The sequence below is a fragment of the Erythranthe guttata genome, chromosome 9 (genome assembly GCF_056151865.1).
Source record: "Erythranthe guttata isolate IM_541 chromosome 9, IM_541, whole genome shotgun sequence".
Classification (NCBI taxonomy): Eukaryota; Viridiplantae; Streptophyta; class Magnoliopsida; order Lamiales; family Phrymaceae; genus Erythranthe; species Erythranthe guttata.
In genome coordinates, this window is record NC_142541.1 from 15,924,109 (window position 1) to 15,950,926 (window position 26,818).

Consider the following 26,818-nt stretch of genomic DNA (forward strand, 5'->3'; position numbering starts at 1 on the left):
GGTGTGGCGACGGGAAGGGTTTCACAAGGGCGTGGTTTTTTTTTTTTTTTTTTTTTTTATATATATGTATATATATTTTATTTTACGTTTTCTTTTAACTTTTTGTTTTGCATTATTTGCTATGAGATCTTGCACGAGCAAACAAAATCCAATTTAGTTTATGGGTATATTTGTCATTTCATCTTAATAAAATAAAATCTTTTGGAATCCTTTTTCTTTAATTTGTTCTTGCACAATTGAAATTAGAATTGCATATAGCCGCAGCCATTTTTAATTACAAAATTTTGGAATTGATTTTGTACTTCCGAATTTTTTTGCAAATTTTCCGAAAAGACTAATTCCGATCTGATTCATCCGACTTTAACCCCTACCTGTATTTGTTGATTTTAACCGATTAGTTGAAAATTCCAAGTAATTTACATGATTGTTCTTCATTTATTCTGCATGTGCTTATAGTCATTCCCAAATTATTTCAAGAAGGAGAAAATCGAAGATACATGAAAACCACTATGTATAAACAACTATATAAACATGAAAACCACTCTGTACAAACAACTATATAAACACGAAAACCACTATGTATAACAACTATGTAAACATGAAAACAACTCTGTATAATTACTAATTAATTCGATTTCTTACTTGGATAAACAACAACATAACGTTCAAGCAAAACAAACATGTTCATACTCTACAATTCTCTCGAGATAACTCCCAATTGAGATGTTGGGCTTCGATAATCCATTGAAGACTGATATTTTTTGGGATTAATAACTCTACGAAGTGAATCGATCAACATTAACTCCTAGCGCTGTTAGAGATCTTTGTAGTGCCAAGCATAGCTAGAATAGAGCGACGCGTATTGAGAGAGAGATTAAATATATGTTATTTCTTAGTTAGGGGTATGATTGTGATAATTAAATATTTTTAATTAATAAAAATTGTTTTGAAATTATCTTAAAAAATGTTTAAATAAAATTGGGCTCATTGTAATAACATTTGTATTGTAATGACAGTCGTATAATGTGCGGTTTTTGTCAAATTTTCCATAAACAAATAATAAATAAACAATATTTAGTTAAAAATAAAAATAAAAATAAAAATAAGAACGGTTTGATTGAAACACACACACTTGAGGGGAAAAAAAGAAAGAGAGAAGAAAAAAGAATTTCCACTCTCTATACGTTCAATTGAATGTATCTATACATGGAGAGAGAAATCTGAATCCTCGTTTTCCTTTTTGTACTATCCGATGTTGTAATATGAACACACTGGAAAGAAATGGTCGAATCTGAATCCGACATTCGGTTTCTATTCTGATCTTTGTTTCGATTCCTAAACCTAAATCGTCTCTTCTTCAATGAAGTGAAAAATAAAAAAAAAAAAAAAAATTAGTTGTTATTTCCTGATTTTTTCCTTTCTTTTGTTGCTTCGAGAAGAATGGATGGTGGTGATGGTGGTGGCGGGGAGGTGGCATCAGCTGCGGCAGGTCCACCTACGCCGCTCGAGTGGAAATTTTCTCAGGTCTTCGGCGAGCGGTCAGCCGGCGAAGAAGTACAGGAAGGTAAAATTAATAAATGAGATAAATATCTTGCTTGCTTTGGGTTTGGATCTGTTGTTTAGGGTTTGGGTTTTCTGTGAATTTGATCTGTTTTTGGATCGTTAGTGGCTTGATTTAGAACAAATTGATTGGGGATTTCAATGTGTGATCTGCATGTTAGTGTTTCTCATCAGCGTTTTGAGAGATTATAGTTTGGAGCTGAGTGAATTGAGTTCAATTTTTAGTTTTCCTTGGCTTGATGTTTATTTTAATTTTCTTTTTTTTTTTTTCCGAAAAGAGCATTTCATAATCCATACTATAGGGTTGGATCTTTGAAATTGTGTTTTATGGTGTGAACTGCAATCATCAAATTTTGTGTTCCGGCAGAGTGAGAGTTCGCTTCTCAAATCTCTGTTTGCAGATATTTTAGTTATAGTTGTAGTTACATCCATAACCATATGCTTATATGTATCAATATATTGCCGAGTATTGTCACGATGCTGTTTAACGTTGTCTGGTCGACTAACTGCATATTAACCTTGCGCAATTATCGGAGAAATCATTGTGATGTAATTGGTTCGAGCTTTTGGTTAATTCTATTTCGTATTTTTGGGTCATGATAGATGAAGATGCTTCCAAAATACCGCAGTGTTTTTGGAACTTTACGAGTGCTTTTCCAGCATCTGAAGTGTGCGAATTTTGGCATTACTTAAGTTGAAAAGAAAACAAAAACAATGTTGAAAATATAGATAAAAAGAATGTCAAGTAATGAGCTGGTCACAGTAGAAGGGAAATTATCCCTTTTTGTATATTGTTGCATTTATGGATGCACTTGCATGATTTAATTTCCATCGATCATGTTCCCGTTCTCAGGTTTTGAGATGAAATCTTTTTTATTGGTTAGAATTGTGCAATACAAACCTTTGATGGATGCAAATGATCTTGCTTACCCACTAACAAGGTGCGGCTACACAGAGATTGTGTTTATGTAATGGAGTGGGATTTATCCATGTTTTGTTTCATTTCATGAAAAATACTCACTAGTGATGGATATAAATTCTGAAATGATATTTTGCTGAATGTGTTGTGTGTGTCTTAGGATCGTTTCTGCTTTTCTAACATAAATCCTGATTTTCTGAAAAATCATACTCATTCCAGAAGTCCAAATAGTGATGATCTACTTGACAGTTCTCAAGTATCGTGTGATCGACGTACATTTACCGTTTTTGTATATTCAAAGAGAGCACGGATAGTTTCCAATTAGTGAAACATATATGAGTTAGTGTAACATTGTTCTTCCTGGTTGAACCATATGTTGTCTTTTGTTATATCAAGATTTTTTTCTCTCCTTTGATGTTCTAGTTGTCGTGCTCCAATTGGATGTTGTGAATCTGTATTTCTCCACAGTTGAATTTAGAGGGCGCAATAGAAGACAGGAATTTTGACCCTATTGTTATTGTCCTTGATTTGCAGTTGATATCATCTCTGCAATTGAGTTCGATAAAACTGGTGACCATCTTGCTACGGGTGACCGTGGAGGAAGGGTGGTGCTGTTTGAAAGGACGGATTCGAAAGAGGTAATGTTTATCTGACATCAAGAAATTCAATTTTATGCTGACTTGATCATCTGTATTTATTTTATTATGTGTTTTTGCTTTTGCATATTAACTTGCAGAATGGTGAAAATCGGAGAGACTTAGAGAGAATGGACTATCCAGTTACTCGACATCCGGAATTCCGTTATAAAACTGAATTCCAGAGCCATGAGCCCGAGGTACTTACTTCAAATCTCAGCTCATTATTTCTGTTGTATGGGCTTTATTTTAACTCTATATTTCCTGTTTTTAAGTGATCAAATTGCTTAAATGCGTCTCTTCTTTTGTGTTAATATTTGGCACTATTCTATTCAAAAAAGTCAAAAACACAAAAGTTTGAATTATAATGACGTGTAATTCGGCATATCTTTTCATCAGTTTGATTATCTCAAAAGTTTGGAGATTGAGGAGAAAATCAACAAGATCCGGTGGTGCCAGGCAGCAAATGGTGCCCTCTTTCTTCTCTCTACTAATGACAAAACCATCAAGTATTGGAAGGTGAGATCTGTACTTTAACTTTTCTTATAGATTATAGTACAAAAGATAAATATTAAACTGTAATAACTCTTATTTCATGATTATTCATTATGGTAAGATGGACCTTCAGCTTTGTTCTCAATTTCTCATCATATTCATTAATGTGTATGTTCTTTGTTCGGGACTTTATTCTTTTCATTTACCTCTAGTTTATTTCTGAAAAACCTTTGCTCCACTTTTTTTTTTCCTCCCTATGGTTATAATCTTTTGTTTTAAACAGGTCCAAGAGAAGAAAATCAAGAAAATATCTGAAATGAATGTCGACCCATCTAAAGTTGCTGGAAATGGTAGTGTTGCAAGTTCTAGTATTTCTTCGAGTCGTAACCAGTGCCTTGCTAATGGAAGCCGTAAAGATCGATCTTTCGACTCTTTGAACAATGACTTGTTCCCACCTGGCGGCATCCCCTCACTTCGATTACCCGTGGTAATTGTACATATCTAAGCTAAACTTTCATTATGTGTTGTAAACACGTCTAGAATTTTGAGTACTTATACATTTCGGTTTCTTGGATATGTGATTCTTGATTTTATGGTAATTATGTTACAATTGCTGCTCATTACTTCTTGTAGTAACACTTGATGTATATGATTTGTAGGTGACAAGCGGTGAGACCAATCTTCTTGCTAGATGTAGGAGGGTATATGCTCACGCGCACGATTACCATATCAATTCTATCTCAAATAACAGGTGAAGGATCCACTGTATTGGACCTCAAATTTAACAAGTTGCTACTCCTTTCTTGTCGTTTTTTTCTTTGAATTGAAAATTAATTTCTATTCTTAATGCTTTTTTGCAGTGATGGTGAAACATTTATATCAGCCGACGACCTGCGCATAAATCTCTGGAACTTGGAAATTAGCAATCAAAGTTTCAATATTGTTGATGTCAAGCCTACAAACATGGAGGATCTGACTGGTAAGTTAATTCGTCGCGTTAGTTTCAAAGGTTTCTGTTTCTTTTCTTTTGATTAAAATCTTCCAGGAGCCCACTAAGACCCGAATTTTGTTCTGTAAACAATGGATGATTTCCTTTTTGTTCTTCTTTTTCGTCTTTAAATTTGTTGTCTTATGTCACGAGTTTCAGGCTATTATATATATACTTTCTTTTGTTTCTGGTATGTTATTTATTTCTTGTAGGAATGTAACCGGAACATTCATTTATAAAGGTGGTTGGGCAGTTTGGGACATGATCTGACCATAAAAAAAACCCGAGCAGTTCACTATTTAAATTAATTGATAATTTTTTTACTTTTTTTATTGCAGAGGTGATAACATCAGCAGAGTTTCATCCTACTCATTGCAACATGTTAGGATATAGTTCTTCAAAAGGATCAATTCGTCTCATTGATTTACGGCAATCTGCATTGTGTGATTCACATTCTAAGCTGTAAGTTCTTTGGCAGTAGCCCTTGGTATTTCAGGCTCCCGATTATATATTTTCTGTTATTTTTCTTGCCTGTCAGTAATTTTAAAATGGGACGTCAAATATAACTTCGATTCACTCTGCTTAGGAATGCTCCGTTTACTAACGATACATTTCCGTAAACAGATTTGAGGAACAAGAGGCACCTGGCTCAAGATCCTTTTTCACTGAGATAATTGCATCGGTATCGGATATTAAGTTTGCGAGGGATGGCAGATATATACTGAGTCGTGACTACATGACTCTTAAGGTTCTATCTCTTATGCAGCTAGTTAAAACACTTTTGTGATTTCTTATTTAGACTCGTATATTTTACCGAATTTAAATTAGCAGGTCATAGTTTAATTTCAGTAAAACACACAAATTAAGGTGTCGGAAAACGTTCGTAAATAAATTATTTTAGACATTATATTGATCGAAACTAGTCACTATCAGCTTCAATATTTTTGCAATTTCAGTGTTTTTTTTTTGTCTGATAAATAATATTGATTGGTTTCAGTTATGGGATATTAATATGGATTCTGGCCCAGTGTCAACGTTCCAGGTTCACGAGTATTTAAGACCGAAGGTGAATTACGAATCTCATCTGACCATTTTCGTATAGGTTCTTCAAAAAATATTTTTTTAGCTGATTAAATTGTACTTTTTGATTATTCCAGCTATGCGACTTATATGAAAACGATTCTATTTTCGACAAATTCGAATGCTGCCTGAGTGGTGATGGTCTTCGAGTTGCCACTGGTTCTTACAGGTAATTCTCGAATCTCTATCGTGTTATCGTTTTTTTTCTTCCACCTTCATATGTCTTAACAAAAGAAAAATCAATTTTCAGCAATCTGTTCCGTGTGTTTGGTTGTGCACCTGGTAGTACTGAAGCAACTACTCTCGAAGCAAGCAAAAATCCTATGAGGTATTTTTGCAATTATCATACTTTTAACTAACATAGATATAAATTTATCTTATTACTAAAAAACCCCATAATTCGATTGCCTTTGCAGAAAGCAAGTTCAGACCCCTTCAAGACCCACCAGATCATTAAGCAGCAGCATAACTCGTGCTGTCAGACGAGGTAATTTACCCTTGTCTTTTTTTTTTCCTTTTTTTTTTGAAGTAAAAATATCAAACATTAGACATTACTTAAAAGAATTACGGGGCCCACAATTCAGGTGCAGAAAGTCCGGTAGTTGATGCAAATGGGAACTCGTTCGATTTCACTACAAAGCTGCTCCACCTGGCATGGCACCCGTCTGAAAACTCAATTGCTTGTGCTGCTGCAAATAGCTTGTATATGTATTATGCGTAAAATACCAATTCTCTAAAAAAAACACGCAGGTAAAAACATTTTTCGTTTAAATGATTTATTTGTATTTTTATTCTTTCTTACATTCTAAGTAGCTCGTAAAATATCTATGACAGGCTTAGAATGTCAGGTTCCAGAAGAGTGATGATTATAGAATTCACAAACGGAGCAATTGTGTGTCTTTGTACCTCGGCAGACAGTTATATATTTCTTTTATTTTATTTTTTTACGTCTTTTGTTCGGAAGAGAAAAAAAAAACGATGCTGCTCTGTTCTTCCCATGTTCAGTAGAAAAAAGGCTTGGCTTGAAGGAATGTGATTTGCAGCACAGCTCTTCCGGACAAAAAAAAAACATAAACTGAAGATGTTTTATAATGTCACTTAGTTCTGAGGTAAAATGTAGTCTTACTTTAAATCTTCTCTCTTGTAGGATGATTTTTTGTCCCCCTTTTTTTTTTCTTTTTTTAAATTTTATTTTTTTATTTGGATATAGATTTTCATTTTGTAAAAGTATTCTTCAACCCTTTGGCTTCTATTAATTTGTACAATATTTTTCACGTTACGAGGCAATACGACATTTGAGCCGAGTAATATCGAGGTTTCGTTGATGCTAAGGTTAGATTATGTTGAATCTAAGAACAATTACATCACATCTGCCTTAGAGAAGTAAAACATGTGGGAGTGATTAGTGTTTTTATTATTTATTTATTTAATTAATTAATTAATTTTAATAATGATAAAATCTTGATCTAGTGGATTTTTGTATGGGCGTGGCATGCAAACTTTGGTGAATTTTATTTATTTATTTTGTAAGGAAAATAAAATTAATTAATTGTTTGTTGGTCTAAATAGCATTTCATAGTATGAACCAAACATCTTTCTTTTTTTAGTGAGAAATCATCATGTGCTCCTCACTCTTTTCATAATTAATGGGCCAAATTATGGCCACACCATGAGATATGACCAAATTAAAAAAAATCATTTTTGTTTGGGTAATTACAATCACACTCTCCTAAATATTTTTACATAAAATTCATGTCATTCGGTTATTTACCGAACCAAATCGTATATTTAGTTCGATCAACGGTATGAAATGTTGGCGTACCAAAATTTCGGTTTCGTTTTACCGAATTAACATCCTTAAATTTACCCATGGAAGGGTCTTTTCGTAAGATAATACATAGTTGAGGGTGACCGTAATTTGCCCTAATTAATGCTACAACCCTTTTCTAACTTGATCGTCGGAGCTTCTACCTTACGAAACTCCTACCGACATTGAAATAAACGAGACTAGACTGACATCATCACAACCAACGATGAATGAAAAGAGTTCGATCAGTGATTAATTTTTCTTTTTTTTTTTTCACTATATTTCCTTAAAATATAACAAAAATTCATTTAACTGCATAAAAATGAACCTCCAACTTGACAACAATTATGACATGGAATTCCAATAGTTCGAAAAGGGCATTTTGGTCATAGAAGTAAAAAGAAGTGTTGGGCCTCATAATGGAAATGGGCCCCATAAGATGACGGCCACCCTAATCCACCCAAAATTACGGTTCCATATATTCCTCTTCCCAGATGGACGGCTACAACTAGCCCACTTCCAGAAGTGTACGGTGGAGATCTTCTGATGGATTTTCAAATGATGCTCTACTACTGTTTCCACTGCTTGGTTAGCACGCAGGCTCACTTTGCAGCTCGGCTTCCGCCGTCACCCGGCTTGGCTTATCCTAAACGGCGGCTCAGCTTGATTATGAAAATAATTAACTTTAATAGTTGGGGAAATTGGCTAGACACCCATTATTTGAAACTTATATAGGTGGAAGTCCATTTCATAAGATGAATATAGGTGTAGGTCCTTTAGTCAATAAAAATAATGTAAATTAATTTAAATTATTAGTATATAGACCTAAATACCCTTAATTAATATTAATATTTATGTAAAATAAGGGAACAAATCCCCCATATCACTCTCATCTTTCTCTCACTTATCTCTCCTCACGATTTCATGTATTTTATCTTTCCTCTCTCTTTCTCTCTCCTCTTATTTTTCTGACCTCTTCTTTCTCTCTCTTCTCTTCAAATCTCACCATGTCATTTCTTTCTTTCTTTTTTCTTTGGATTTTTCGAAAAAAAAATTTTATTGTTTTTTTATTGATTGTGTTGTTATATTATTTTAGTAAATAACAAACCCTACCCCAAATAATGCAAATGTTAAAACAACAAATATAAATTTGATATTAGTATTAGTTTGAGAAAAACAATATTACAGAATGCAAATATAAAAAGCAAATATTTTCATTTGCAATTTGAACTTGGAATTTACAAGGTGAGTGTAAACACATGAAATCCTTTTATCAACAAACATAGAGTGAAACTGCAAAGTGCAATACATGGAAAACAAAACGAGGTTCGCACGATGATGTGAAGCGGTGTTTCTTTTCTGTAACGGTTAGTGGTTCTTGGGTTTTGACTGCAGTTGGAGTTGATTTTGTTTCCTTCCTTTTGGATGATGTTGAACGGCCATTTAGAGATATCTCCTTTTTTTTGGCTTGGTTGTCTAAAAAGCAAACAAGGAAAGATAATTCATAACGAAGGAATTAACTAAAGAGTGTTATTGCAAATATCAAACATCAATAATTTATGCAAGTGCATACAAGACTTGCAAAATATAAACTGCAAACAAAAAGCATCATATGTAAGTAACACGAAAATTAGCAAAAAAAAAAAAAACGGTACTTGAAAATAGCAAATATCATATGCAACTGCAAACAAAGTAAACTGCAAACAAAACGGTACTTAATAAGAAATGTACGCTTTGAATTCCAAGATGCAAACTCATAACAAAAAACAACAACAATACTAAGTACGAAATCATAACAACAAAACTACTAAGTGCAAACTCATAATAAACAAACATTGATTGAAACTACCACTAACGAAACTCCTCAAATAAGCTATGTGCAACTTTAAAATGCAGCCCATGGTTGGTTATTGTAATTTCAATTTACATTTTTTTTTGTTTTTTTTAATTTATACAAACACAAGCCTGTCTTATGTTCAAAATAGGCTGCCATATGCAATATTAACCCAACTACGTCCGAATCAAAATTTTCAGTAAATGAGTTTTTTGCAAATGAAAAACGAATAAATGGGTTCTTCAAAGTACCAAAAAATAAAAAATCAAAAATTTTATTATTTGAACAAAACCGGTAAAATTTGGAAATCCAAAACGAACATATTGAAATTCAAATTGCACACTCATAACAGATAAATGTAAATAGCAAAGTCAGAACACATAATTAGGTTCTTCAAACGTATTGTTTTAGAATAAACATAACCATAGTCGTAACATACACAAACCCCTCAATTTACCTGATTTCGGGGATTGGAAATCATCGTCATCCTTTGCTGTTAAGGGGGAAAAAACGGTTTCTCAAATTATTATTGAAATATTTGAAATAAATAGCAAACAAACTAAATACAAAAGCATCATTGATTACCAAGACTTAATCGTGTTTTGGCCATCGTATGAACTCCAAACAACAAACCCTAACACCAGCCGTTGATTCCGAGCAACAAACAATTTGTAAACTGCAAACAAAACGAAGTCAAAGTGGGCAACAATAATTTGTAAACTGCAAACAAAACGAAGTAAAACTGCAAACGACAAACACCCAAAACGACCTGGTACCCAAAATGACCTGGTAAAACGACCAAGAACCCAAAAATTGAACAACAAATTGAACAGCAAATCGAAAACTGCAAACGACCAAACCGAAAACTGCAAACGACCAAGAACCCAAAAATCGAAAACTTCAAACTGCAGCAAATCGAAAACTGCAAACAACCAAAACACCCAAAACTGCAAACGACCAAGAACCCAAAAATTGAACAGCAAATTGAACAGCAAATCGAAAACTGCAAACGACCAAATCGAAAACTGCGAACGACCAAGAACCCAAAAATCGAAAACTGCAAACTGCAGCAAATCGAAAACTGCAAACAACCAAGAACCAAGAACTGCAGCAAACCCAAAACTGCAAACGACCGAGAACCCAAAAATTGAACAGCAAATCGAAACGAAGACAAAATGCAAACGACCTGGTAAAACTGCAACCGACCAAACACCCAAAACCTCTTGAAGGATTCAAAATTCGTGGTGAGTTTTTCGATTTGAAGAATAAGGGGAGAAATCGAATTCAAGATTTTTGCAATTGGAATTTCGGATTTGCAGTATAATAGGGAGAGAAATGGGGGATTTGATTTTGAAGATATATTTTACCGTATATTACTACAGATATTGATAGGGGTACTTTTGACAAATTATAAATACAAAAAATTGCTGGAAATTAGAGTTTATTAGATGGATTTTAACACATATAATCTCTTATAGGAGGACCTATAGCAAATTGCCCCTTAATAGTTTTACTACTATTTTTTTTTGTTTTTCATTCCACTTAATTTAATTAAATTTCCTAGTAGTGTTTTTGGTTTAATACATTAGTTCATGAGGAAAATTATCACAAAGAGTAGGTTTATGTAATAGTATTAGATAATACTGAAGTACTTTACACAATACAATAAGTCAATAACATCTCGATAAATTAATAACCTCGTTAAAATAATACATTTTTGTGGTCCTGAATCATGAACAATATGTTACTAAAATATATTTCGATAAATTAATAGAATTTACTGGTCGTAACTGTATTAATTAATAGAGGCCTAACTGCACGGAAAGTCTTCTAAAAATACTAATTTGAACACTGAACCATCACTTGTTTAAGGTTGCGAAGGGGATTAAGGACATCGTATTTGACCTCTGGTCACCTTAATTATGTTTAAATAATCTTTAGTCCCTTATCACAATTATTCCATTGGTCCCTCACTTTGATTATAAAAATAATCTAATAAATTATTAAAATAATAAATTCCATAAGCCAAGGCTATGTGCAATATAGTCCACAAGGAGCAGCCAAAGAAAGAATGAGAGAATCTGATTATTGTTAAAAACTTAAAACTATTATTAATATTATCATCTAATCTAATTAATTAATAATCAAGAAAATATAATCCCACTCTCTAATTAAGCCTGAGCCAGATATCCAATATCCCAACTTTCAGACACTGCTGATTTATTCTTGATTTCAAGCATCACTACACTCTGTAGTGCGTGTCTGTGTGTGTGTGAGAGAGAGAGAGAGAGAGAGGAGAGAGAAGATATATATATATATAGAGAGAGAGAGAGAATTCTCTTCTCTCTATATATGTTGTATGTATATGTATATTATGAGCTCTGATTTTCGCTATCACGCGGACTGGCAGAGATCATTCACAATCACAATCACATCAGCATAGAGAGAGAGAGAGAGAGAGAGAGAGAGAGAGAACAGGTCAAACTTTTCTCTTCCATCTTTGATCTCTATCTACCTTAATTCTTGATCCTCTACTACAATCGAAAATCAGGAAACCCCCTTTTTTTTTTAATTACTTGATTTTCCCAACTCCAGATTGTTCACCATCAATTTACAATAAAAACCCACCTCGAAATTTAAAGCAAAGATCAAAGCTTGGTGGCAAAGATTCAATTTTTATTTATTATTTTTTATTAAATAAAAAAAAATGCAAGACCCATCACTGTATTCGCAGATCAATGCACAAGCGCATCAGCCGCAGCCGCAATTCCCGGAGCAAGAGCATTTGAAATGCCCGCGTTGCGATTCCGCGAACACCAAGTTCTGCTACTACAACAACTACAACCTCTCTCAGCCGCGCCACTTCTGCAAGAGCTGCAAAAGGTACTGGACTAAAGGCGGCGCGTTGAGGAACATCCCCGTCGGCGGCGGTTCCAGGAAGAACGCCAAGCGCAGCAGCAGCTCCTCCGCCACCTCCTCCTCCTCCGCCGCCGCCACCGCAAACAAACGCCCCGCAACGTCCGCGCCGGAGACATCATCTAATGATCAGAACAAGGATCACGGCGAGAGCAATACCGAAGCGGTATTGCCTCCGAAGGGGGAGAATTTCGTGGGGCAGTTTGGTAATTTCCTGGAGGCGAGTGGGAGTTTCAGCTCGCTGCTGGGCTCGAGCGGGGGGCAGTTTGGTAATTTTCTTGAAGGGCTTGGACCCAACGGGTCGGGCTTGCAGATGAACGATCACTTTGGCGATCAGGGTTCGGGTCAGAATATGGATCCGCATGTTTTGGATAGTGGCGGTGGTGACCATAATGCTGATGATGGATTCTTGAACATTCACGGCGGCGACGGCGGCGGCGGCGACGGTGGTGGTGGTGAAACTGGTTGGAGTGGCGGAAGCAACGGGTGGCCTGATCTTGCTATTTACACACCCGGGTCAACTTTTCTTTAGTACTAAAAGGTAATCAAAATTTCAGCTAGAAGAAAGGGATCTGTTTTCTTGTTTTTGTCTTTTTTTTTTTTTTTTGGTTTTCAAGATTTGATTTTTAATTTTAAAAATATAGTGCTGATGCTGATATTAATTATTATATTATGATAAATCTAATTATAATATATAGTATGATTATTGAGAAGTGATGGTGGGGAATGAGCCACCCCACCCCCCTCTTCCTTTTTTTTTTTTTTTGCTGATTTTGTGTGTGGTTTTTGAGACTTTTGTATGAGGGCATCTCCTATGTGTGGGGGTTGGGGTGGGGTGGGAGAGGGGCTGAGATGTTTAATGTGTAGGGGTAGGAGGTGGGGTGGGGCTGGGGTGGGGGGTTGGGGTGGCTGGGGGTGTCATTTGAGCCCAGGGAGAAGCCCTGGGCTCTCACTCTCCTTGCCTCACGTGTGTTACACGTTTGAGGCTTTGTTCATTTTTTTTTTTTTTTTGTTTTTTTTGTTTTTTTTTTCTTCCACATTAATTCTTTTTTTCTTTTTCTTTTTTCTTTTCTTTTCATTTTAGTATTTTTCTTTTTTTTTTCTTTTGTTTCTTTGTATATTTTATTTATTTATTTTAATTTATTTTAATTCTTTTTTTTCCTTTTTTGTTTCTTTCTTTTTTCTTTATTTATTTTCATTTTATTATTAATTTCTTTTATTTTACTTTAGTTTTCTCGTTTTTTTTCTCTAATTAGATCTATTTAATTTAAAATAGTAATTTTATTATAAATATTCTACTAATTATATTAACATTACGTGTTATTATATTACAAAGCATAGTTAAAAAATAAAAATGTAATAAATAACTTAATAATAGCACAACATAATTTAAAAAATTAAATACTCAAATTTATAGGTAAACACTTAAATAAAAAAAATTGGCCCGAAAAATAAGAAAAAGTTATTATTATTATTATTATTATTATTATTATTATTATTATTATTATTATTATTATTATTATTATTATTATTATTATATGGTGAGAGTGGTGTTGGAAAAAATTAGAAGAAAGAGATTGGTCGGTTGGACGAAAAATGGGTTGGGGTCGGGGTCGGGGGAGGGGGAGCCCCGGGGGAGCCGCCCCCGGTCGATAGGAGATGCCCTGAGTATTTATTGGTGTAGATAATTATATATATATATATTATGAAATGGGGTATTTTTATTGGGAATTTGAGTGCAAATTGATTGGCATGAAAGTTATTCTTGGGAGTTCTTGAAATTGGAAACTTATATTTGCTTCCATTTATATCAATTTATATATGTGTGTTTGATGTCTGAATTTATGATAATTATGTACTTCAATAAACTGATTCTGATTGTTTGAAATAATATTAAAATGGTGTTTTGCTGGCTTGAAGATTTTGTGGATAATTTGGGTGGAATGGGTTGGAATATATATATATATATATATATATATATATATATATATAATGGGCAGATTTATATATCTCAGTTTTTGTCTTGGTAAGACAAGACAGATTTGAACTTTTTCTCCTTTGATTGATCAATAAGATTTAATATGTTTGTGTAAGATATATCTGATCTTTTTGCCATTCTTGCTGTTCGAGACGCCACACCTGGTGTAATCAATCGTATTTGGTGGTTTTTAACAATAGCTTAGTATAAATAACCACTAGTTAAGTACACATAGATCATTCGGCGTATTTTACCGGGTGCAGCAGCTACAAAACCTTTCACACTCTAACATTTATTAATATTTTTCCTTGATTTTTGTATGCTAGTGGCTCTTGTAGACAAGTTCAATTTTGATTTGGACTTGAATATATAATGTGATAGCTTTTAATAGTTTCTTTCAAATGAAAAAAAGTATTTGATATATATATATATATATATATATATATATATATATATATATATATATATATATATATATATATATATATATATATACTAATTATATTTATTTATTTTGGAATAATTGGGAGTCCTCTTTAAAAAGATATAAAACTGGATCACAATATAGATTGGATTGGAGCTGAAATTGGAAAAAAAGACAAGGCAATTAAATTCAGAAGCTGAACTCTGTTAAATGGGCCTAAGAAGGCCCACTGCCCATTTTAAATGGACCACTCCTATTTATGTCTTTATTTTGGATCAACCACGTGTACATCGCCACTCTGTCAAGTCTCTATATTTTCTTTAAATTATTATTATTACAAAACGAAATATATATTTTGGTAGTAATGGAAAATAATTATAAAAATAACTCATAAATATTGCTACATGAGTGTAATTCAACGGCTTACGAGATCTTATATCTGGTAAAATATACCATGTGGTTATAAACTGTAGATTTGCATAAATAATTATCCACCAAACACACATATACATTGATATATGTTATTATGTGTATATTAATAGTGTAAAATAATATAGTATATTTGACCAGGTGTAGATTTTACAAAATCGTAATCGACAACCATTAATGCTAGTGGGTGTAACCGTGTAATGATAAAGATTATTAAATGAATTAATTTTAATTATTCATGGATTTGCACTCTTTGGTTAACCGACCCTCATAACTCATATCTTGACTTTAGAATTTTGCCTCTCATAAATATGTTCTACTTCTTGGTAGAGAGAGTTGCACACACGACTTTATATGATTCAAGTAACAATTATTATGATTATGAAGAAAATATTCGTAACTAGCTAAATAGGTGCACTGTGTCAATTTCAGTCTCGTGCAATAACTTATAAATCAGTACACGAGAGCTGTAAATTGCTAATAAGCAAGACACATGTGACAAAATTCAGCATCGATAGAAAATGTTGGTAAGAAAATTTGAAGTCAAGTTAGCTGACTCTGCGATCTCTTGTTGTTGAATATTTTTAACAAATTCAAAGCTTACTAAATTCAATAATTAAGTTTTGCAAAAAAATAAAAAAATAATTAATAAAAAGTCATTAATTGCATAATTTTATGGGATGACTATAGTATGATCACATTTCAATGAAAATTATAACAAATTAGAAATTTACATGATTTTGTCAAAGGAAGAAATAGATGACAAAGTGTAATAAAGACTTTGGTCTTTGGATGATTTAAATATTGTAGACTCAATTTGGCTAAATAAAATGACATATGATTCACATATCACTACTAGACTATCAATGTCACACTACTCACTAGTGAAATATTGTCCATACAACAAGTCAACTAATATCTATTTCATGTCAATAAATTATTATAATATTATGAAATTAGAATAAATAATTAAAATTAAAAAAAAAAAAAAAAAGGGGGTGTGGTGGGGGGCAAACTCTAGGATGGGGTCCACAACCACAAGGGGGAGCAGGTGGGCCCCACAACTTGATGAAGGAGGGGCCGTTTGGGGGGTTTGGACATCATAAGTGGATTGCATGCGTTGTTTTAGTAATCAAACCCAATTATTCATTTTATATGTTTACCCAGAAGGAGGAACAATTTCTCATCCGTTTTTATCGCATTTTATGTCTGTAAACTCGAGTTTTGTAGAACTTATATCTGGTGAAATACACTATATAGTTTTACGCTATTGATTTAAAATTTGAATTTGATCAAATTTCAAATTTTGTTATTATTATTATTTTGAAAATAAAAAGGAAAATATCAAATTACATATGAAAGGTTACAACTTACAACTCAATAGCCTTTCACTATTTTTCCTTAAAAAATAAAATAAAGTAAAATAAATAAAAATAAGATGGACCTTTTTATGGAAGATCTTAATTGGACTAATTTACTTGAGCCCAATTAAAATAAATATGTTATGGCCCTTTTTAAGTTTAGTATGGGCTGACTGGATAATCGTGTTTTGGGCCATTGTATATTAATAATGGCATTTTGTTAATCTTTTAGAAATTCAACATAAATTTTTTGATTAAAAAAAATGTGACAATTGATTTATTTATTTATTATTTAATATGAGATAAGAAAAAGGATTAAGAACCACGTGATTCAATTGTCGTCAAGTGTCACCTTTAATTAAGAATAGTTTAAGAGGTAGCTACATAATTATGTATTTAAGTGTTAAATTTAATTGTACTATTTGCTAATCCCCTAATTAAACAAGGGATTAACAGTAACAAACTCGATAACAATGTCTCTTAATAAATATTATCACATTCTCCCACTTGTTCATAAGTATTTTAAGGTGGTCTATCGTTTCATTGTACACGTGACAGATAGTTTATAAATACTAATAATACAAGTGTCTATAATATAAACTGCATAATTTAAATTATTTATGTGGTAATTAATTAGTAATATATGTTGAGTATATTATCTAGGTAAATGGTTTATTTGATGCTTAATTTGAAGACAAATATTAATCATGTATTCCTAATTAAAAAAAAATCAAATTTGTTTATTTTTCTTTCAAAAAATAGATCAAAATTCATTGGTATTTCTACATATTACCAATTAATAAGAAATTAAAGTGTCTCTAAATAAATAAAATACTGCAAAAGGAACAAATGTTAATTTTTAATTGAAATCCTATTATATAAAATAATTAGAGTAAAACAAATTTAAATCATAATTATATCTCTTTTTTTTTTGTAATATAGTTCCATGATTGATTGTTGCTATCAAAAATGCACTATGTCATGTTTGGATAGAGTATATACTTATTTCAGATATATTCTAATCTTGTGTACTAATATTCGTATTTATCTGAAAAGGAATATAGTGAATATTGAGTTTTTTTTTTAAATAAATAGTAAATAATAAATTGTGTGTTTTTAATTTATTATTGGCAAATAAAATACATAAAATAAAAAGGAATAAAAAAATTAATTTTCAAAATTGAAAAACCTAGTGAATATATGCCAAACGGCACCGATAGATGAAAAGCCACACGCCGCCAAGAATCTCCGTTGAAACATAACGGAATATTCCCCCGTTAAGTAGGGGAAAAGGAAGACAGGTAAACATTCTGGCACAATTCAAATTCCCACGGAATATTCCTCTAGTTGCCGCATATTACATTAATTACCATTAAACCCCCCTAATAAATAAGCGCCGCCCGTGACCGTCAGATCATCCACCACACCCTAATCAAATCAGATCCAACGGCTTAATTTAAACAACCAAAAGAAAAGGAAACCAATTTGAATGGCCTTGCTCTTAATTCACCACCAAAAAAAACATGTGCTGCGTAATATTCCATTGGCATCTAATTTGTGTTCTACTAGGTTCTTTGCACTATATATATAAATATGCCCTAATTGCCCAAAACATAGTACTACAAACAAAAACTAAGAATTTCTTTAGCTATTACATACATCAAATAACTATTTAAAAAAAAAAAAAAAATCCGATGGCCGGAATTATGGTGGTTTTTGACTTCGACAAGACGATAATCGAGGTGGATAGCGATAATTGGGTGGTGGATGAACTCGGCGCCACCGATTTGTTCAACGAGCTTCTTCCCACCATGCCGTGGAATTCACTAATGGTGAGTTCTTGATTTTTTTTTTTTTTTTTTTTTTTTTGCATTTCATACATCCCATGCATTTTTTTTTTGAAATATTTATTGGGTTTATTAATAATAAAAAAAAATAAAAAAAATAGGAGAGGATGATGAAAGAGATGCATGCAAAAGGGAAGACAATTGAGGAGATTAAGGATGTTCTAAAGAGGGTTCCTATGCATCCTAGGGTTGTTCCTGCAATCAAGATTGCCCATTCTTTAGGGTAAGATTATATATACATTATCTTTTTAATTTTTTTTTTAATTTTTTTTTTAAAATTTAAATTCTCTCTGTTTTTTTTTGGGTAATAATATTTTTGATTTATTTTTTCTAGGTGTGATTTGAGGATAGTGAGTGATGCAAATATGTTCTTCATCGAGACGATTCTTGATCATCTTGGAATAAGAAATTGCTTCTCGGAAATAAACTCGAACCCGAGCTATGTCAATGGCGAAGGGAGGCTGATAATCTCACCTTACGTTGATTTTCTTACCTCACCCCATGGCTGCAATCTCTGCCCTCCAAATATGTGCAAGGTATATATATATAACTCTCTCTCTCTATAAAAGTTGCACGAAAAAAGGACTTCAAAACAGGCATAGATTTTATAAATATTTATTTTATATTGACCCCACTAAATCTTGATAATTAATTTCTAGTCCCTAAAAGTCGAAAACCCTATCATATTGTCACTCATTAGTGATCACTTAATTACTATTTGAACACTTGAACTAATTTTATTTATTTAATTTGCATGAAGGGTATGATTATAGAGAGGATTCAAGCTAACGAAGGAAAGAAAAAGATGATATATCTAGGCGACGGTGTTGGCGATTTTTGCCCGAGTTTGAAGCTTAAAGAAGGAGATTTTATGATGCCGAGGAAGGATTTCCCTGCTTGGAAATTGATATGTGAAAATCGAGACCTCTTGAAGGCGGAAATATTCGAGTGGATTGACGGGAAAGAGTTGGAGCAAATTCTGATCGGGCTTATCGAGAAGATCAAGATTGAAGAGGCTAATAATGGAGTTCAGTTGTTATCTGCGGTTGATTGCAAGTTCGAGAAAATTCCAATGGTAGCACATGAGGCATTTCCCCCACCTCTTAGAGTTCATCACTAGGGGTTTAATGGAGATCATGTTTGTGTAATTAGGGAAATTGCCAAAAACAAAATTAGGCCAAGAAAAAAACTAAGTCAAGCTTTGGCCCCTCTCTCTTGTTTTGTTTTTGTGTGTGTAAGAATTTGGTGTCTTTTTGTTAAGAAATGGAAATATGCTTTTTGCTCCTCAAATTTATGGTTTTTCCTTTTTTTTTTTCCTTTTTTTTTTTTTTTTTTGCTAATATTACGATATCGTATATGGGTGAAAATCAAACGAATCTGATTGGAAGATTTTTTGGGAAATATTTCTTACCTACTAGTTCGAGCTCTATAAGTGTCGGGTAAAGTTTATGCTTCATTAATAGTGCAGTATTCGATAGTCATCCTTTTTAATCAATATTAATAGGGGTATTCGAAATCAAATAATCTTAGTACTAGCAAAACAAGTTATAAAGAAAATATTCGAAACATGGGAAATATTAAGAAGAAAGAAAAGATATAAATAGTTAATAAATTGAATCTCAAAAAGAAAAATTATAATACCCTTGAATCCCAAAAAAACTATTTATAAAAAAAAAAAAACCGAGATATTTTTTATATTAATTGGTTCTACAAACCCTGGCCCATTTATATTTTGAAACTCAAGTTTACTTGAGCATAGTCCGGCCCAAAATAAAGTCATGGTTTAATTAACTAAGCCCATAATGTTTATGTTAATTGCTAGGCTTTTTTGTTAATCTCTTGAAATCGAAGTGATTAATTTTTACAAAGGATATTCTTTAATCCATTGACCTTGAGAAACCTAAATCTTCATTTTTCTAAAATTATTTTTTGTTTTATTTATGTTAAACCGAATGAGGTATTACCTTCGATATATTCAAGTTAGACCGACCCATAGACTCGATGAATTTGTTAAAACACTGTTAAAAAAGGGCTTATAAGGTGTTTAAGAACTTATAAATTATTTCAAAGTGTTTGATAATTAAAAAAAAAAAAATTAAATAATCAAAAAAATGAGCTGATTGAGTGCTTTAAGATTTCTTCTAAATACTCCACTTTTTTTTTTTTCTTTTTTTTTTTTTTAAATTTTAAATATGGCTAAAATAGCTTAGAGCATCTCTCACCCTTAATACCATTTTCCACCAAATCCTATTTTTAGTGGTGAAAAAATGGTGTTATCCCCCACTCGTGGCAGGACATTTTATAATTTCTCTATTTTTAGAGACAAAATAATGTATTTAGTCTTCCACCAATTCCATCAAATTTTACGCCAAATAATAAAATATTAATATTTCACCATTTTACCATTTATAGAGAATAGGATTTGGTTTGATCTCCCATGACATTTCACCAAATATATTACAAAATTATAAGTTTAATATTAATTGTAAATTTAATCTATTTTATCACCAAAATATTGATTATGAATTTGATCTTAAATAATAATTTTATTAAGTATTATAATTTAAAAATTATGATAAGTATCAAAAATTTATTGAAACATGAATCAAAATCGACTTAGATTATTATACATATAATAAAACCACAACTAAACAATAATTTCATTAATTATTGCCTAAAACCCTTACAAGATAAATTAATCATAAAAACATTACAACATAAATTAATCATAAAAACATTACTACATTTTTCTTGGCAAAAAATTTTTTTTTTTACAGATAACAGCGTTAAAACCTTGTGTGAAAACTAATTAACTAATTAACACTAATATATTTATTTTAAGCATATTTATAAGTTGGTAATCACATGAAATTAGTTAATATAATAATTTTATATGCTAATTATAAAATGGTGTTAATTACACCAAATCCTATTTTCACTTCTATATTTGATAGAAAAAATAGAATTTGGTGGAAAAATATTAAAATGGTGGATGGGTGGGAGATGAAAATTTCTTCACCAAAAAAATTGGTAAAAATATAGGATTTAGAGATATAGTGATATAGAGTTTGACCAGGGTGGGAGACTAAACTAAATCACTATAATTTTAGGTGTAATGATGATTTAGAGATTTAGATTGGGAGATTAAAAATACTAAATTAGATGATAAATATGAGGTTTGGTGATGGGTGGGAGATGCTCTTATAAGTTCATTATCAAAACTTTAAATATTAATTCAAGAAATAAACGCATAAGAGCATCTCCCATCCTTAACACCATTTTTTCACCAAATCCTATTTTTGGTGGTGAAAAAATGGTGTTATCTCCCACCCGTAGTACACCATTCTATAATTTCTCTATTTTTAGTGACAAAATAGTGTATTTAGTTACCCACCAATTCCATCAAATTTTACACCAAATAATAAAATATTAATATTTCACTATTTTACCATTTATAGAGAATATGATTTGGTTTGGTCTCTCATGGCATTTCACCAAATATATTATAAAATTATAATTTTAATGTTAATTGTAAATTTAGTCTATTTTATTATTGAAATATTGATTATGAATTTGATCTTAAATAATAATTTTATTAAGTATTATAATTTAAAAATTATGATAAGTATCAAAAATTTATTGAAACATGAATCAAAATCGACTTAGATTATTATACATATAATAAAACCATGAATAAACAATAATTTAATTAATTATTTCCTAAAAACCTTACAACATAAATTAATCATAAAAACATTACAACATAAGTTAATTATAGAAAAATACAACATTTTTTTTGGCCAAAAAAATTATTTCATTGATAACAAGGGTCTCGTTAAAATCTTGTTTAGCCTAACAAGTAAAGAGTACCCCTTATTAGCATATGAGCCTCATTCACCATTATTATCCTCATCATCTTCAACATCATCTATTTGATCACGTTGATCCCACAAATGTGCTAACAATCTTCTCCTTAGTTCATTATGCTCTCCTCGATTTATCAGATTTCAATGTCGATTAGAAAATTAACATATTTTGTATTATCTAAATCTCTTGAAAGTTTAGCAGGCGGGACAGTGGATAAACTTTCATAGTCAATGTTGCCGTGTAGATACCCACCACGTTCTTCTTCAACTATCATATTGTGCATAATAATACATGCAAACATGACTTCATGTAAGTCTTCTATCTTCCAAAATCGAGCTGCTCCTCTAATAATTGCAAACAGAGCTTGAAGAACTCCAAATGCCCGTTCTATATCTTTGCAATATGATTCATGTTTCTGTACGAAATATTTTTCTTTGGCACATTTGGGTTCACTAATGGCTTGTACTAAAGTTGATCATTTAGGATAAATACCGTCAGCTAAATAATAACCGACATTATAAATCCCACCTTTTATTGAATAATTAACTGGTATAGATGTACCATTGGTCGGTGCTTGAAATAAAGTTGATTTTTGTAAGACATTAAAATCGTTATTCGTAAAACTAATTCACTAATTAACATTAATATATTTGGTATAAATATATTTATAAGCTGGTAATCACATGAAATTAGTTAATACAATAATTTGATATGTTAATTATAAGGGGTCTTAAGATATAAGTCCCTGGTGATAAATCTTATTAGAACTAAATGACAAATCTAACTAAAATTTGTTTCGCATCCTTTATTAAATTCATTCCAAAAATGCCCCTCCACTCACAAATTCGAAATTACACCAAATTGTAAATATACTATGATGAACTATGATATTATTTAACATTTTTAAGGTGCATCTAGCATTTTTTTTTTATTTTTACGTGGAACACGTTTTTTTCTTTCCCGTATTTTATCATTATATAAAAGTCTATTTTCCCCTTCAATTCTACATAAAGTGAATTATGAATTTTTTTTTAATTTTTTCGGTCGTAGACATCTTCAGAAACCCATTGGAAACCGTAGTAATCCGTAGTCACGATAGACATCTTGAAACCCTAACTCCTCCTACAAACCCTAGCCGCCAAACCCATAGACACCCATAGACATCCAAATCGATTTTTTTTTTAATTTTCCCAACCAAACCCTAGATCCGCTCCTCCATCCACCACCATCCACCACCATCCACCACCACCACCATCACCGAGCGCCGACATCACGCCATCATCCATGCCCAACATCGTCGTCGCGCCTTCCACCATTGATCTGACCTTAAACCACCATAGCCGCCGTCTCCTTGCCTCTACAACCATCCGCTTATTGCTGCCGTCTCCACCGCCATAACCACCGCCCCCTCAATAGTGGATTGGAGTGGTGGAGAACGAAAGAGACTGAGAGAGATAGCGATATCGAAAAATAGAGAGATAAAGATTGAGAGAGAGAGAGCGAGAGAAATAGACGAGACAGAGAGAGCGAGATTGAGAGACGGAGAGGGCGAGATTGAGAGACGGAGAGAGCGAGAGACTGAGAGACGGAGAGAGCGAGAGATTGAGAGACGGAGGAAAAAAGAAAAATAAATCTGAGAGAAACGTGACTTTAGAATTTAGAATTTATGGATTTAGATAAAGGGTAAATTAGGGATAAAAGAAAAGTTGAGGATGTGACTCATATTTATTTTTCTAAAAAGGATTTAGTTCATAAAAAAATATTAAGGTTGTATTCCACATCTAATAATGTTTCCAACTACGGACCTCTAGCATATTACCCCTAATTATAAAATGGTATTAATTACACCAAATCCTATTTTAACTTCTATATTTGATAGAAAAAATAGGATTTGGTGGAAAAATTGGTAAAATGGTGGATGAGTGGGAGATGAAAATTTCTTCACCAAAACATTTGCTGAAAATATAGAATTTAGGGATATAGTGATATATAATTTGATCAGGGTAGGAGACTAAACTAAATCAATATAATTTTAGATGTAATGGTGATTTAGAGATCTAAGTTAGGAGACCAAAAACACCTAAATTAAGTAATAATTATAGGATTTGATAATGGATGGAAGATGCTCTAACAGTTTATCAACCCTTAAAATATCTTATCAAATATAATAACTCAGTCACTTGTTTTGAAAGAAACTTGGTCAAATGGGGCCTAATATATTCATTAATAATAATACAAATTGACCATATTTTATGCCATCAAAATATTGGAAATCCAAGAGAGTTTCATAATTATGCTTAGTGGCTCTACCTTTTTATAATTTCATTAATTTTGTGTCCAAGTTGTCAACCTAATTAGTGCTTTAGAATATTTAAATTTATTACTTTTATTTTTCTTATATCCAACTTGCATGGGAAATATCGTGAATTTCTTAATTTTATTCATCAAGTTGGAATATAATTAATTAACACTATTTTAAAATGATAATTATTGGTACCAAAGAGCTATTTATTTTATTTCAAAAAAAATCTTTGCTTCAACTTTCAAATATATATACTCGATGGATTCATTCGTCATAGTCATCTTCTACAACATCAATTTATTATAATATAGCTATTTGACATTGTAATATTATTTATTTATTTATTAATCTCATTTTCACTCATAAAGTCAAAATAAAAATATCTTCCACAATCGAATTTTGTATTAGAGTGGACTTAAAATATACAGAAATTCGAGTGTAACGCCCTCAAATTTTTATTTTTAGATTTTTTTGTCATAAAGAACATAAAATAAGTACTAAATGTTGGTATATTTGATCAAAATTATACAAATTAAACATTTTAAAACTATATGACCAAATATAACAATGGACCACATTGCCACATCCAAGAGCAACCATTGCTATATATTTGATCCTCTTGCTAAGTAATCTTTTTAATTTATTTAGTATTGTTATATTATATATTTGGTCCTCTTGCTAATTAATGTATTTATTGGGAAAAATGCAGTTTTGGTCCCTCAAGTTTGCACCAATTTCATATTTAGTTACCATGTTTCACAAACAATATATCTGGTCCCTCATATTTCAAAAATTCAACACTTTTAGCAATTTCCGTCAATTTTCTGTTAGCAGTGATGGAATCAAGCATTTTTCCATTACTCCCTTAACTGTCGGAGTGACGTTAAATTGACAAAAATGTCAAATTGTTGAAACACGAGGGACTAAATATATATTTTTTTTGAACATAGAGAACCAAATGTGTAATTAGTGCAAACTTGAGGGGTGAAAATGTAATTTTTCCTTTATTTATTTTATAAATGTTCAATTTGTATTGTGCATTCTCTCTGTGTGTTTTTTTTTTCTCTCCATACAACAAAATTGGGGCACTAAATAGATTAGAAAATACCAAAAATGGCCCACTAATTCTAGTATATATTCAATCAACCCCCAATAAATTCTCGTTCAAAATCATCCCATTATATTTTCCAGAAAATTGCCATGGAACCACCCTCCAACGTACAACACTCAAAGCACGCCCATCTCACCGAACAAGAGATCGCCTTCCTCGAACCCATCATCCAAAGGTACCACCATCCTATGCAGAACAGCAGCAGCAGCAACACTTGTACCTCCCTCATAGTACAACGCATCGAAGCGCCGGCGGCCGCCGTCTGGCACTTCGTGCGCGCGTTCGGCCGCCCGCAGGCGTACAAGCACTTCACCAAGAGCTGCGAGCTGGTGGAGGGCGACGGCCGCACCGTCGGCAGCCGGCGGCGCGTGACGGTGGTGTCGGGGCTGCCGGCGTCGACGAGCGACGAGAGGCTGGAGATACTGGACGAGGAGAATAGGGTTCTGAGCTTCAGGGTTGTTGGTGGGGACCACAGGCTGAGGGATTACGTGTCGGTAACCTCCGTTAATGACGTGATTAGTGATAATAATAATAGGGTTTACTGTGTGGTGTTGGAGTCGTACGGTGTTGAAATACCGGAGGGGAATACCTGGGAAGATACGAGGATGTTTGTTGATACTATTGTGAAGCTGAATCTTCAAAACCTTGGTGAAGTTGCCATGGCGGCGGAGGCGGCGGCTTCTTTGCATGGTTTTGAGGAGTTGGGTTCTTTGCAAATTTGTGATCAAATATGATGTATGTAGTGATTATATGTATCATATTGTAAAGTTTATTTTATGGATTATGGAATGCTAAAAATTTGTAATTAATCGGTGTATATATATATATATATGTTTATCATAATTAAGGGAAAATCTTAAATAATTATTTTGGTAAACTGTTTATCGATTTGTAGATTTTATTTTCTTCCAATTTTACACATACTACAATTACTACTTTGAATTTGCGAAGAGAGAATTATTGGATAAACAATTAATGAGAAAAACATATTTTAAACACTTTAGTTAATGCATATTTTAATTTTCTTAATATGTGCATAAAAACTTAAAATATTGTATATAAACACAGGTACATGCAAATCTTTTGACTTTGTTATTGATTTGAGTTAAATTGTCAGACGATAATGCATTTTTGGGTATTCAATTTGGGGTTTTTTGAGAAAACCCCCTCACTACTTTTTTTAATGGAGGGAGGTCCAAAATATTTTAGTCCATTTGAGAAAAGTCAACACCCATTTTTAGCCACTATGTTTTCCAGCTTTACCC

The 26,818-nt window shown here is 32.3% G+C and overlaps 4 protein-coding genes across 4 annotated transcripts; all 4 read left to right on the forward strand.

The window, feature by feature from the left end:
• Positions 1–1,119: 1,119 nt before the first annotated feature.
• LOC105975906 (serine/threonine protein phosphatase 2A 55 kDa regulatory subunit B beta isoform) lies at positions 1,120–6,951 on the forward strand. Its single transcript, XM_088823121.1, has 16 exons — positions 1,120–1,307; positions 1,440–1,564; positions 3,014–3,117; positions 3,216–3,314; positions 3,514–3,633; positions 3,893–4,096; positions 4,269–4,360; positions 4,470–4,588; positions 4,936–5,059; positions 5,222–5,345; positions 5,595–5,663; positions 5,755–5,846; positions 5,928–6,005; positions 6,094–6,164; positions 6,262–6,427; positions 6,512–6,951. The coding sequence occupies exons 1-15, from the start codon at positions 1,282–1,284 to the stop codon at positions 6,396–6,398; spliced, it is 1,584 nt and encodes a 527-aa protein (XP_088679247.1). The 5' UTR covers positions 1,120–1,281; the 3' UTR covers positions 6,399–6,427; positions 6,512–6,951.
• Positions 6,952–11,365: 4,414 nt separating this feature from the next.
• Positions 11,366–12,947, forward strand: DOF2 (DOF zinc finger protein 2). Its single transcript, XM_013000753.2, has one exon. The coding sequence runs from the start codon at positions 12,026–12,028 to the stop codon at positions 12,764–12,766; it is 741 nt and encodes a 246-aa protein (XP_012856207.2). The 5' UTR covers positions 11,366–12,025; the 3' UTR covers positions 12,767–12,947.
• A 5,087-nt stretch (positions 12,948–18,034) lies between these two features.
• Positions 18,035–19,563, forward strand: LOC105975559 (inorganic pyrophosphatase 1). The gene is made up of 4 exons (XM_013000760.2): positions 18,035–18,258; positions 18,375–18,496; positions 18,608–18,809; positions 19,034–19,563. The coding sequence occupies exons 1-4, from the start codon at positions 18,121–18,123 to the stop codon at positions 19,391–19,393; spliced, it is 822 nt and encodes a 273-aa protein (XP_012856214.2). The 5' UTR covers positions 18,035–18,120; the 3' UTR covers positions 19,394–19,563.
• Positions 19,564–25,502: 5,939 nt separating this feature from the next.
• On the forward strand, positions 25,503–26,287 carry LOC105975438 (abscisic acid receptor PYL2). The gene has a single exon (XM_013000636.2). The coding sequence runs from the start codon at positions 25,643–25,645 to the stop codon at positions 26,285–26,287; it is 645 nt and encodes a 214-aa protein (XP_012856090.2). The 5' UTR covers positions 25,503–25,642.
• Positions 26,288–26,818: the final 531 nt, after the last annotated feature.